The sequence below is a fragment of the Scyliorhinus torazame genome, chromosome 19, assembly GCF_047496885.1.
Source record: "Scyliorhinus torazame isolate Kashiwa2021f chromosome 19, sScyTor2.1, whole genome shotgun sequence".
In the NCBI taxonomy this organism is placed as follows: Eukaryota; Metazoa; Chordata; class Chondrichthyes; order Carcharhiniformes; family Scyliorhinidae; genus Scyliorhinus; species Scyliorhinus torazame.
The window spans coordinates 103,261,925-103,275,604 of record NC_092725.1 but is presented as its reverse complement, the minus strand read 5'-3'; the positions used below and the strand labels follow the sequence as shown (position 1 = coordinate 103,275,604).

General features: G+C 43.3%; 1 protein-coding gene across 4 annotated transcripts in view; it reads right to left on the bottom strand.

Annotated features, from left to right (window-relative positions):
- The window catches only part of LOC140396383 (uncharacterized), a 176,744-nt gene that overhangs the window by 111,377 nt on the left and 51,687 nt on the right, over positions 1-13,680 (bottom strand). For all 4 annotated transcript variants that reach the window (XM_072484962.1, XM_072484964.1, XM_072484963.1 and 1 more), the window contains one exon: positions 925-1,104. In XM_072484962.1, the coding sequence (XP_072341063.1) occupies positions 925-1,104 (180 nt within the window). The remainder of the gene's footprint in view (positions 1-924; positions 1,105-13,680) is intronic.

Sequence of the window (13,680 nt, the reverse complement as noted above, 5' to 3'; positions counted from 1 at the left end):
AGGATGAGGGGGGTCTCATAGAAACCTTTAAAATTCTAACAGGACTAGACAGGGCAGATGCAAGAAGCATATTCCTGATGGTGGGCATATCCAGAACCAGGGGGTAACAGTCTGAGGATGTGGGATAGACCCTTTAGGAGAGATGAAGATAAATTTCTTCACCCAGAGAGTGGCGAGCTTGTGGAATTTGTTACTACAGGAACGTAGTGCAGGCCAAAACATTGTAAGTTTTCAAGATGCAGTTAGATACAGCACTTATGGCAAAATAAATCAAAAGATATTGGGGGGGGGGGGGGGGAGAAAGCAGGATTAGGCTATTCAGTTGGATGATCAGCTATGATCATAATGAATGGTGAATAATGGAAGGCTCGAAGGATCAAATGGCCTCCTCTGGCTCCTGTGTTTCTGCTTTAAACATTCACAATGACAGCTTCCACAACCTTCTGGGATAGAGAATTCCAAAGATTCATAGCCCTGAGTGTGAAGAAATATTTCCTCATCTCGGTCCTAAGTAACAAAACCTCTGTCTAATAGTATGAACTTCTTTCGTACTAGTAATGGATGCTTACCACATGGAATAAAAACGTTGCCCCAGGAAAGTCTTGAATTCAACAACTTTTAGGAATAGTGTATTGAATGCTTAATTGAGCATTCATAATGCAGCTATGGTTTAAATTAGCAAATTTAAGAGATTCAAAGTTCTAATTCTCTAATCTGACCATTTCACAAAATGGCAAAAAAGGCAAGAAAAATGTTCAGAATGAAAGATTAAAATAAATATTTTGATTCAAGTTCAAATCAGATGCCTATTGTGCAATGATGCCCAAGTCACTGTACAAGCACTACTCAAAAAAAAGTGCACATACTAAGCCAACTTCATGATCCGACTCTTAATTCTCAGTCTATTTGTTAAAATAAACTTACCTGGCAGAACGAACCCAGTTATTGTGCCCTTTAAGGGACAACAAAAACCTTTGTTGATGTGCGTTCCACACCTTTACCGATTTGTCATCAGATGCAGTGACCAGGAAATTCTCATCGCAGGAGAAGTTCACACTGCGGACTGCGGCACTGTGGGCTGTGAATGCAGTCGATGCTCCTTTACTGAGTAGGAGATAACAAAATCACTTCAGTGTCTTCTAAAATAGACATACAAACAATGCAGACTAGCACCAGATTTTGATACCTGTCAATGCCTATAAAGTGTCAAAATATACCCTTCTACCATTTTACCTTTTAGGAGGAAAAATCACTACTTTCAATTTAGAACCAGATTTAAAGCAACTATTTCATGTGCAATGTTATTCTCTACATATGGTTATAGGATAAGTATACTTGCTGAAACTGGAGTTCTATGTTCTAAACATAGCTGTAATGTTAAACATAGCTGTAATGTTAAATTCTATCAATACAAGTGCTCTAGTTATTATTCTTTGAATTCTCACAGTAAACATTGCACTGAGGGATCTGCATTTTGAATGGAACGGTTTGCACTGGTGTTAAATAGAAGACTAGATATTAAGAAGGAAAGCCAACATGTAACTGAAAAACCATTTGATCCACTTTGATCCACAAAGTCTCAAATAGATTAAAAACTAATACTTTACAAAATGGTTGGACAGAACGTTATAATTTCTTCCCCCCCCGCCTTCCCCGGAAAACACAAAATCGGTAATAGGTGAAGAGCAAAGTAAATTCTGGGTAAATCCATTAACATATTTCATTTAAGTTCACGCTTCATAAATCAGAGCTGAAAATAGCATATCTGCCAAGATGACTTCATTCTGGAATATAGTCTTGACAGATTTGCAGCTCCTTTACAGTCAGCTTTGGAGACTGAAAAATACCTGCAAGAAGCATTTTATTTGAGGAAGTCACTTCATGTCCCACAAGGACATGTGTCATAAGGGCAAAAATAAGCGACAGGCTACAAAAAAAAACAAACAAACACGTTTTCATATTTCAACTTAAATATTCAACACATTGCCATGCAAGTGCCTTTAAGAAATGGATGTGTAAGCAATGTACCTTTAAGAAAACAGTGATGTCAGAGAGTGGGTGGAACTCGGCTCAGTTCAGCCATTTTGAAGTTTGATTTTGCAGTTTAAAAAAAGTGCCTGCCTGGTTTTGCTGAGAGCAGTTTAAAAGTGCCTGCCTGGTTTTGCTGAGAGCAGTTTAAAAGTGCCTGGCTGGTTTTGCTGAGAGCAGTTTAAAAGTAGAAAGCCTGTTTGAGACAGCAGCTTGAGAAGTTCTGGTTTGCTGTGATCTACTTGAAGGGAGAAAGCCAGGTTTGAGAAAGCAGCGTGGGTATGTCTATGGGTTTCCAGAGAGCTGCATGAAGAAAGCAAGGTGCTGGAGCTGAAGTCACCCAAGCTAATATATCTCTGCCATAAAACAGAAAATATATATATCCTTTAACCTGATGCGATACTGTTTAAAGGTGTTAAGTCTCTTGGAAGTTTGAAGGAACATTTTAAGGAGTTATTTACTGTTGCAATATTTTCTGAGTTATCTTTGAAGTAAGGGGTGTTAAGAGATCCACTATTTATTTAAGATGTTAAGTTGAGTTCATGGAATAAACAGTGTTTTGTGTTTAAAAATCCACGTGTCCATAATTGTAATCCCACACCTCGGGGAAAAGCCGCGTGCTAGGAAAAGCAACAAATCCATTAAAGGGAGAGGTTGATTGAACTCCATGGGGTTCTGAAAATGCCTCGCCCATAACAATTGGGGGCTCGAGGGGGATAAAAGTCTATCGATTGGATTGGCTTTTGTGAACCTAAAGACAGTGAAGAATTGTTGCTTTTTCGGTGTGGTATTTTAGCTTAAGTGGAGAGAGTGTTGTGAACAATGGCTCTTTCAGAGGCTCAGAAGTTTTTTGGGGTGGAGAATGTTACACGTAGTACTTTACGGACAGAAACGTAACACAGACTGTTAGATTTGGCAAGAACATTGCAGTTAACATTACCTGACAAAATGTGAAAAGATGAGATAATTATGGCGGTGGTTAAGCATTTAAAGTTGCCTGAGATAGAGTTTGACTCATTGGAAATGGCAAAAATTCAGTTGCAAATTAAACAAATGGAACATGAGAAAGAATTAAAGCGGCTGGCATACGAGAGTGAGAGGAAAAAGAAAGAAAGAGAGGAAAAAGAAAAGGAGAGAGAAGAAAGGAGAAAAGAAAGAATAGCCCTAGCAGAACAAAAAGACAAAGAAAGGGAGATACAGATCAAGGAAAAAGATAAAGAGAGGGAGTTTGAACTTCAGAAAATGGCCATGAAACATGACAATCAGTAAAAATTGGCGGACATAGAGAGACATTTGGATGATAGTGATGAGGATAGTGAGAAAGAGCGTCAAAGTCGAATGCTTAGTGGGAATCAATTTAAATATGTCCAAGCATTGCCCAGGTTTGACGAGAAGGAAGTGGAAGCCTTTTTCATTACATTTGAGAAGGTAGGTAAACAAATGAAATGGCCACAGGACATGTGGGTGTTACTGATTCAAACAAAGCTGGTAGGTAGAACTAGCGAAGTGTTTGCATCACTACCAGGAGGTAGTATCTGGAACGTATGAGGAGGTGAAGAAATCCATCTTAAGTGCATATGAGCTAGTGCCTGAAGCTGACAAAGGTTTAGAAATTGAAGGAAAGAATTTGGTCAAACGTACATAGAGTCTGAAAGGCTCAAACAGAGTAACTTTGATAGGTGGATAAGGGCTTTGAAAATAGACCAAACGTATGAAGCTCTCATAGAAATTATACTTGGAGGAGTTTAAAAATTCAATTCCTGATGTAGTGAGAACTCATGTGGAAGAGCAGAGGGTTAAAACTGTGAGATTGGCAGCAGGAATGGCAGATGATTATGAATTAGTTCATAAATCAAAGATTGGTTTCCGACATCAGTTTCAGCCGGTGAGGGATAGAAACTGGGGACATGAGAAATACTCAAGTGGTAAAGGTAAAGGTGATCTGATGGGAGATAAAAAGGAGAGTGTACCTCAGACTAAAAAAGAAATCCAGGAGGGTAGAAAAGAAATGAAAAATTTCAAATATTGTCACTGTAATAATCTAGGCCATGTAAAGTCACAGTGTTGGTGGTCGAAGAAAAGCACTGGGAAGGCTGATGTGGTAAAACAGGACAAGACATTGGGGTTTGTTAAAGTGGTAAAGGAAAGCCCAAGGGAAGCGACAGAGGTGCAAATGATTGTACAGCCTGTTCAAGAAGTAATTGTTAAGAAGGTGCCAGATGTATTTAAATAATTTACTTATGTGGGTAAAGTTTACTTATGTGTATCAGGAAGAGCAGGTAAAGAAGTCACAATTTTAAGAGATACAGGGGCTAGTCAATCTTTAATGGTAAGAGATGAGGAATTATGTAGTTTGGGAAGAATGTTGCCAGAAAAGGTGGTGATATGTGGAATTCAAGGTGAGAGGAGTAGCGTTCCATTATATAAGGCAAGGTTGGAAAGTCCAGGGAAGAGTGGTGAAGTGATAGTAGGAGTAATAGAGAAACTATCTTGTCCAAGAATACAGTTTATCTTGGGTAATGATATAGCTGGATCACAGGTGGGAGTGATGCCTACTGTGGTTGATAAGCCAGTGGCAAATCAGTCAACTGAAGGGTTCAAGGACGAATATCCTGGGATTTTTCCGGATTGTGTAGTAACAAGATCGCAAAGTCACAGGTTATGACAAGAGGAGAAATCAAAGAGTGAAGATGAAGTTGAAGTGCAATTATCAGAAACGATTTTTGATCAGATGGTTAAAAAAGAACAAGAACAGGTGGAGGATGAGGCGGATATTTTTAGTTCAGGAAAATTGGCGGAGTTACAACAGAAAGATGTAGAAATAAAACAGATATATCAGAAAGCACATACGGAAGAGGAATCTGAGAGTATACCAGAGTGTTATTACTGTAAAAATGATGTCTTGATGAGAAAATGGAGACCTGTACATACGCAGGCGGATCAAAAGTGGGCAGACGTTCAAGTAGTACTGCCGGTAGGGTATAGAAAGGAGGTGTTGCGAGTTGCACATGAGGTACCAGTGTGAGGTCATTTGGGAATAAGGAAAACAAGCTAAAATCCAGAAACATTTTAATGGGCCTGGACTACATAAAGATGTAGTTAAATTTTGTCAATCATGTCACACATGTCAAGTGATAGGGAAACCTCAAGCAGTGATAAAACCAGCGCCCTTAATACCCATTCCGGCATTTGAGGAACCTTTTACGAGGGTCATAATTTATTGTGTAGGACCGCTTCCTAAAACAAAAAGTGGGAATCAATATCTTTTGACGATAATGGATGTGTCTACTAGGTTTCCAGAGGCCATTCCAGTACGGAATATTACAGCTAAAAGGATTGTGGAGGAGTTACTTAAATTCTTTACTAGATATGGACTACCCACAGAAATACAATCGGATCAAGGATCGAATTTTACTTCAAAGTTATTCAAAGACGTTATGGATAGCTTAGGAATAAAACAATTTAAATCAACTGCGTACCATCCAGAATCGCAGGGAGCGTTAGAAAGGTGGCATCAGGCATTAAAGACAATGTTGAGGGCGTATTGTCAAGATTATCCAGAGGATTGGGATAAAGGAATCCCATTCGTATTGTTTGCAATTAGGGATGCACCTAATGAGCCTACCAAATTTAGTCCTTTTGAACTAATTTTTGGTCATGAGGTAAGAGGACCACTTAAATTGATTAAGGAAAAATTGGTGACTGAGAAATCAGAAATTACATTATTGGTTTACGTGTCAAATTTTAGGGAACGATTAAATAGAGCAGGTGAATTGGCTAGACAACATTTGAAAGTTGCACAAAATGTGATGAAACAGGTAGCAGACAAGAAATCCAAAGTTCGTAGTTTTGCCAGTGGGGATAAAGTTTTAGTGTTGTTACCAGTGGTAGGGGAGCATTTAAAAGCTAGGTTTTGTGGACCGTATCAGATTGAAAGGAAATTAAATTAGGTGAATTATGTGGTAAAAACACCAGATAGAAGAAAGACTCACCGAGTGTGTCATGTGAATATGCTTAAAAGGTACTTTGAAAGGGAAGGAGAGAAAAAGGAGGATTTAATGATTCTAACTCAGAGTGACGAACCAAATCCAGATGACTAAATTTGACATACCTCAAATTAAATTGGAAAATGAGGATGTTCTTAAAAATTGGGATGAATTGTTGTTGCCTTCCAGAGGAAAAACGAACTGACCTGAAAGAGTTATTGATATCACATGGGCAAGTTTGTCGAGATAAATTGGGAAGTACTAAAATGGCTATACATGATGTAGATGTGGGAAATGCTGTTCCTATCAAACGACATCCATATAGACTTAACCCTTTAAAATTGGCACAGGTTAACAGAGAGATTGAGTGTATGCTGAAGAATGGCATAATTGAAGTGGGTTGCAGCCAATGGAGCTCACCCATAGTGATGGTATCTAAACCAGACGATACCCAACGGTGTGTGGACTATAGAAACGTGAATGCAGTTACGAGAATGGACTCTTATCCTGTCCCACCATTGAAGGATTGCATTGAGAAAGTGGGACAAGTCTGCTTTTATTTACAACTTCCAGACATGGAAAGAACATTTAAAACATCGTATGGAGTTCTTTGATCGACTTCAGGAGGCAGGTTTGGTGATGAACCTAGCCAAAAGTGAATTTGGAGAAGCCCAAATCACTTTCCTTGAGGAGTTTTGGATACCCTCAAGACGAAGGGAGGCAATGCTATTTCTTAGCAGGAATGGCTTTGATCGAACAGTTGTGCAAATGTTTTGTGGCGTGATTACTCCACTGATGGACTTGATAATGAAACGTAAAAAATTTAAATGGACAGCGGACTTTCAACAGGCATTTGACTGCCTGAAAGCTGTGATCACCAATGTTCCTGTATTGGAGAATTGCAAGGGACTTTGTGGTCAGATTGAACTAAAGTATCTGATTCTAAAGAGAAATGCCGAGGAATAGAGGAATGGATGGATCGTGCAGAGACTTTGTTCAAAGAGACTGTCAATCGAGAAGGATTTCGGTTGGAGGAAGAAGAACAAAGAAAAATGGACTATATTATTATACCTGTTTGCATGTGTCGTTTTTTTTAAAAACCAAAAAAAGGTATATTTACATTTCTTAGTGGATGGTCCAAAAGTGAAAAATTAAACCATCTTGCAGTTGATGGTTTATTTATTTTTTGTTCGTGGGAGGCGTCATGCAAGAGTGCCTTTAAGAAATGGATGTGTAAGCAATGTATCTTTAAGAAAACAGTGATGTCAAGAGAGTGGGTGGAGCTCAGCTCAGTTCAGCCATTTTGAAGTTTGATTTTGCAGTTTTAAATAGTGCCTGGCTGGTTTTGCTGAGAGCAGTTTAAAAGTAGAAAGCCAGTTTGAGAAGTTCTGGTTTGCTGTGATCTACTTGAAGGGAGAAAGCCAGGTTTGAGAAAGCAGCGTGGGTATGTCTATGGGTTTCCAGAGAGCTGCATGACAAAAGCAAAGTGCTGGAGCTGAAGTTACCCAACCTAATATATCTCTGCCAGAAAACATATATATCCTTTAACCTGATGTGATACTGTTTAAAGGTGTTAAGTCTCTTGGAAGTTGAAGGAACATTTTAAGGAGTTATTTACTGTTGCAATATTTTCTGAGTTATCTTTGAAGTAAGTGGTGTTAAGAGATCCAATGTTTATTTAAGATGTTAAGTTGAGTTCATGGAATAAACAATGTTTAAAAACCCACGTGTCCATAATTGTAATCCCACACCTAGGGAAAAAGCCGCGTGCTTGGAAAAGCAACAAATACATTAAAGGGAGAGGTTGGTTGAACTCCATGATACATTTTGGGGTTCTGAAAACGCCTCGCCCATATCAACATTAAATGCAAAATAAAGCTGGTAACAATTAATAAGGTTAAAGCAGCAGAAAACAAAACAATCACATTGGTAGAAAAGTTAAAGCAATCTCCCGGCTTCTCTGATCACCCATTGGGTGCCCTGCTCATCTTTCCTCACACTCTTGGGTTCTTCCTCGTTTATATTTGCTTGTCCACCCAGCTCTGAGCATACCAATACGCCCCAAATGTTTGAATCCTGTCTCACGAGTCCTTGCTAAGAGACAGCTGAAGAAAAAACAATTCAAATAAGATAGAACGAGAAGAGCAAGGAGAAAAGGAGAATGTAAACATAGAACATAGAACAGTACAGCACAGAACAGGCCCTTCGGCCCTCGATGTTGTGCCGAGCATTGTCCGAAACCAAGATCAAGCTATCCCACTCCCTGTCATTCTGGTGTGCTCCATGTGCCTATCCAATAACCGCTTGAAAGTTCCTAAAGTGTCCGACTCCACTATCACAGCAGGCAGTCCATTCCATACCCTAACCGCTCTCCGAGTAAAGAACCTACCTCGGACATCCCTCCTATATCCCCCACCCTGAATCTTATAGTTATGCCCCCTTGTAACAGCTACATCCACCCAAGGAAATAGTCTCTGAACGCCCACTCTATCTATCTCCCTCATTATCTTATAAACCTCTATTAAGTCACCTCTTATCCTCCCCGCTCCAAAGAGAAAAGGCCTAGCTCCCTCAACCTTTCCTCATAAGACCCATCCTGCAAACCAGGCAGCATCCTGGTAAATCTCCTTTGCACCTTTTCCAATGCTTCCACATCCTTCCGATGAGGTGACCAGAACTGCACACAATACGCCAAATGTGGTCTCACCAGGGTCATGTATAGTTGCAGCATAACCCCGCGGCTCTTAAACTCAAGCCCCCTGTTAATAAACGCTAACACACTAAGCCTTCTTCACGGCTCTATCCACTTGAGTGGCAACCTTCAGAGATCTGTGGACATGAACCCCAAGATCTCTGTTCCTCCACATTTCTCAGAACCCTGCCGTTGACCCGGTAATCCGCATTCAAATGTTTTCTACCAAAATGAATCACCTCTCACTTTTCAGGGTTAAACTCCATCTGCCATTTTTCAGCCCAGCTCTGTATCCTATCAATGTCTCTTTGCAGCCTGCAACAGCCCTCCACCTCATCCACCCCTCCACCAATCTTGGTGCCATCAGCAAATTTACTGACCCACCCTTCAGCCCCCTCCTCCAAGTCATTGATAAAAATCACAAATAGCAGAGGACCCAGCACTGATCCCTGTGGTATACTGCTGGTAACTGGTCTCCAGTCTGAACATTTTCCATCCACCACCACCCTCTGTCTTCTATGTGATAGCCAGTTACTTATCCAATTGGCCAAATTTCCCTCTATCCCACACCTGCTTACTTTCTTCATGAGCCGACCATGGGGAACCTTATCAAATGCCTTACTAAAATCCATGTATACGACATCAACTGCTCTATCTACACATTTAGTTACCTCCTCAAAGAATTCAATCAAATTTGTGAGGCAAGGCCTACCCTTCATGAATCGGTGTTGACTATCCCGGATTAAGCTGCATCGTTCCAAATGGTCATAAATCCTATCCTTCAGGACCTTTTCCATTATCTTCCCGACCACCGAAGAAAGACTAACTGGCCTATAATTACCAGGGTCATTCCTATTCCCTTTCTTGAACAGAGGAACAACATTCGCCACTCTCCAGTCCTCTGGCACTATCTTTTTTTTTCAAATAATATTTTATTGAAAATTTTTGGTCAACCAACACAGTACATTGTGCATCCTTTACACAACATTATAACAATACAGATAATAATGACCTTTTTTATTTAAACAAGAACAAAAGAAAACAACAACAAATAAATAAATATTAAATAACAAAAAATAAATAAATAAATAAATAAAAACTAGCCCTAATCGGCAACTGCCTTGTCTCAGGCCACCCCCCCCCCCCACCCCCCACCCCCCCCCCCACCCACCCCCCACCCCCCCCCCCAAGTCCTGGGCTGCTGCTGCTGCCTTCTTTGTTCTCCCCTATCTATCTTTCCGCAAGATATTCGACGAACGGTTGCCACCGCCTAGTAAACCCTTGAGCCGACCCCCTTAGGACGAACTTAATCCGCTCTAACTTTATGAACCCCGCCATATCATTTATCCAGGTCTCCACCCCCGGGGGCTTGGCTTCTTTCCACATTAGCAATATTCTGCGCCGGGCTACTAGGGGCGCAAAGGCCAAAACATCGGCCTCTTTCGCCTCCTGCACTCCCGGCTCTTGTGCAACCCCAAATATAGCCAACCCCCAGCTTGGTTCGACCCGGACTCCTACTACTTTCGAAAGCACCTTTGTCACCCCCATCCAAAACCCCTGTAGTGCCGGGCATGACCAAAACATATGGGTATGATTCGCTGGGCTTCTCGAACACCTCGCACACCTATCCTCCACCCCAAAAAATTTACTGAGCCGTGTTCCAGTCATATGTGCCCTGTGTAATACCTTAAACTGAATCAGGCTTAGCCTGGCGCACGAGGACGACGAGTTTACCCTGTTTAGGGCATCTGCCCACATCCCCTCCTCAATCTCCTCCCCGAGCTCTTCTTCCCATTTCCCTTTTAGTTCGTCCATCATAGTCTCCCCTTCGTCTCTCATTTCCCTATATATATCCGACACCTTACCGTCCCCCACCCATTTCTTTGAGATGACTCTGTCCTGCACCTCTTGTGTCGGGAGCTGCGGGAATTCCCTCACCTGCTGCCTCGCAAAAGCCCTCAATTGCATGTACCTGAATGCATTCCCTTGGGGCAACCCATATTTCTCGGTCAGCGCTCCCAGACTCGCAAACTTCCCATCCACAAATAGATCTTTCAATTGCGTTATACCTGCTCTTTGCCACATTCCATATCCCCCATCCATTCCCCCCGGGGCAAACCTATGGTTGTTTCTTATCGGGGACCCCCCCAGTGCTCCGGTCTTTCCCCTATGTCGTCTCCACTGTCCCCAAATCTTCAGTGTAGCTACCACCACCGGACTCGTGGTATAGTTCCTTGGTGAGAACGGCAATGGGGCTGTCACCATAGCCTGCAGGCTGGTCCCCCTACAGGACGCCCTCTCTAATCTCTTCCACGCCGCTCCTTCCTCCTCTCCCATCCACTTACTCACCATTGAAATATTAGCGGCCCAATAATACTCACTTAGGCTCGGTAGTGCCAGCCCCCCCCTATCCCTACTACGCTGTAAGAATCCCTTCCTCACTCTCGGAGTCTTCCCGGCCCAAACAAAACCCATAATACTCTTTTCTATCCTTTTGAAAAAAGCCTTCGTGATCACCACCGGGAGACACTGAAACACAAAAAGGAATCTCGGGAGGACCACCATCTTAACTGCCTGCACCCTCCCTGCCATTGACAATGCTACCATGTCCCATCTCTTGAAATCTTCCTCCATCTGTTCCACCAACCGCGTCAAATTTAGCCTGTGCAATGTGCCCCAATTCTTAGCTATCTGGATCCCCAGGTAACGAAAGTCTCTTGTTACCTTCCTCAACGGTAGGTCTTCTATTTCTCTACTCTGCTCCCCTGGATGCACCACAAACAGCTCACTCTTTCCCATGTTCAATTTATACCCTGAAAAATCCCCAAACTCCCCAAGTATCCGCATTATTTCTGGCATCCCCTCCGCTGGATCCACCACATATAGTAGCAGATCATCCGCATATAAAGATACCCGGTGTTCTTCTCCTCCCCTAAGTATTCCCCTCCATCCCTTGGAACCTCTCAGCGCTATCGCCAGGGGCTCAATCGCCAGTGCAAACAGTAATGGGGACAGAGGACATCCCTGCCTTGTCCCTCTATGGAGCCGAAAATATGCCGATCCCCGTCCATTCGTGACCACACTCGCCACTGGGGCCCTATACAACAGCTGCACCCATCTAACATACCCCTCTCCAAACCCAAATCTCCTCAACACCTCCCACAGATAATCCCACTCCACTCTATCAAATGCTTTCTCGGCATCCATCGCCACTACTATCTCCGTTTCACCCTCTGGTGGGGCCATCATCATTACCCCTAACAACCTCCGTATGTTCGTGTTCAGCTGTCTCCCCTTCACAAACCCAGTTTGGTCCTCATGAACCACCCCCGGGACACATTCCTCTATTCTCATTGCCATTACCTTGGCCAAGACCTTGGCATCTACATTGAGGAGGGAGATTGGTCTGTAGGACCCGCATTGTAGCGGATCCTTTTCCTTCTTTAAAAGAAGCGATATCGTTGCTTCTGACATAGTCGGGGGCAGTTGTCCCCTTTCCTTTGCCTCGTTGAAGGTCCTCGTCAGTAGCGGGGTGACCAAGTCCAAATATTTTCTGTAAAATTCAACTGGGAATCCGTCCGGTCCCGGGGCCTTTCCCGTCTGCATGTTCCTAATTCCTTTCACCACTTCTTCTACCGTGATCTGTGCTCCCAATCCCATCCTTTCCTGCTCTTCCACCTTGGGAATTTCCAGCCGATCCAAAAACTCCATCATTCTCTCCCTCCCATCCGGGGGTTGAGCTTCATACAATTTTTTATAAAATGTCTTAAACACTTCATTCACTCTCTCCGCTCCCCGCTCCGTCTCTCCATCTTCGTCTCTCACCCCCCCTATTTCCCTCGCTGCTCCCCTTTTCCTCAATTGGTGTGCCAGCAATCTGCTCGCCTTCTCTCCATATTCATACTGTACACCCTGCACCTTCCTCCATTGTGCCTCTGCAGTGCCTGTGGTCAGCAAGTCAAATTCCACATGCAGCCTTTGCCTTTCCCTATACAGTCCCTCCTCCGGTGCTTCCGCATACTGTCTGTCCACCCTCAAAAGTTCTTGCAACAACCGCTCCCGTTCCTTACTCTCCTGCTTCCCTTTATGTGTCCTTATTGATATCAGCTCCCCCCTAACCACCGCCTTCAACGCCTCCCAGACCACTCCCACCTGAACCTCCCCATTGTCATTGAGTTCCAAGTACTTTTCAATGCATCCCCTCACCCTTAAGCACACCCCCTCATCCGCCATTAGTCCCATATCCATTCTCCAGGGTGGACGCCCTCTTGTTTCCTCCCCTATCTCCAAGTCCACCCAGTGTGGGGCATGATCCGAAATGGCTATAGCCGTATATTCCGTTCCCCTCACCCTCAGGATCAATGCCCTACCCAACACAAAAAAGTCTATGCGTGAATAGACTTTATGGACATAGGAGAAAAACGAGAACTCCTTACTCCTAGGTCTACTGAATCTCCACGGGTCCACCCCTCCCATCTGCTCCACAAAATCCTTAAGCACCTTGGCTGCTGCCGGCCTCCTACCAGTCCTGGACTTCGACCTATCCAGCCTTGGTTCCAACACCGTGTTAAAGTCTCCCCCCATTATCAGCTTTCCGGTCTCTAGGTCTGGGATGCGTCCCAGCATTCGCCTCATAAAATTGGCATCGTCCCAATTCGGGGCATACACGTTTACCAACACCACCATCTCTCCCTGTAATTTGCCACTCACCATCACGTATCTGCCCCTATAATCTTTGCCTCGAACATTACCCGCTTCCCCACTAATATAGCCACCCCCCTGTTTTTCGCATCCAGCCCCTAACCTGATCTATCAGTTTCAGGTGCGTTTCCTGTAACATGACCACATCTGCTTTAAGTTTCTTAAGGTGTGCGAGTACTCGTGCCCTCTTTATCGGCCCGTTAAGCCCCCTCACGTTCCACGTGATCAGCCGAGTTGGGGGGCTTCCCACCCCCCCCCCCCCCTTGCCGGTTA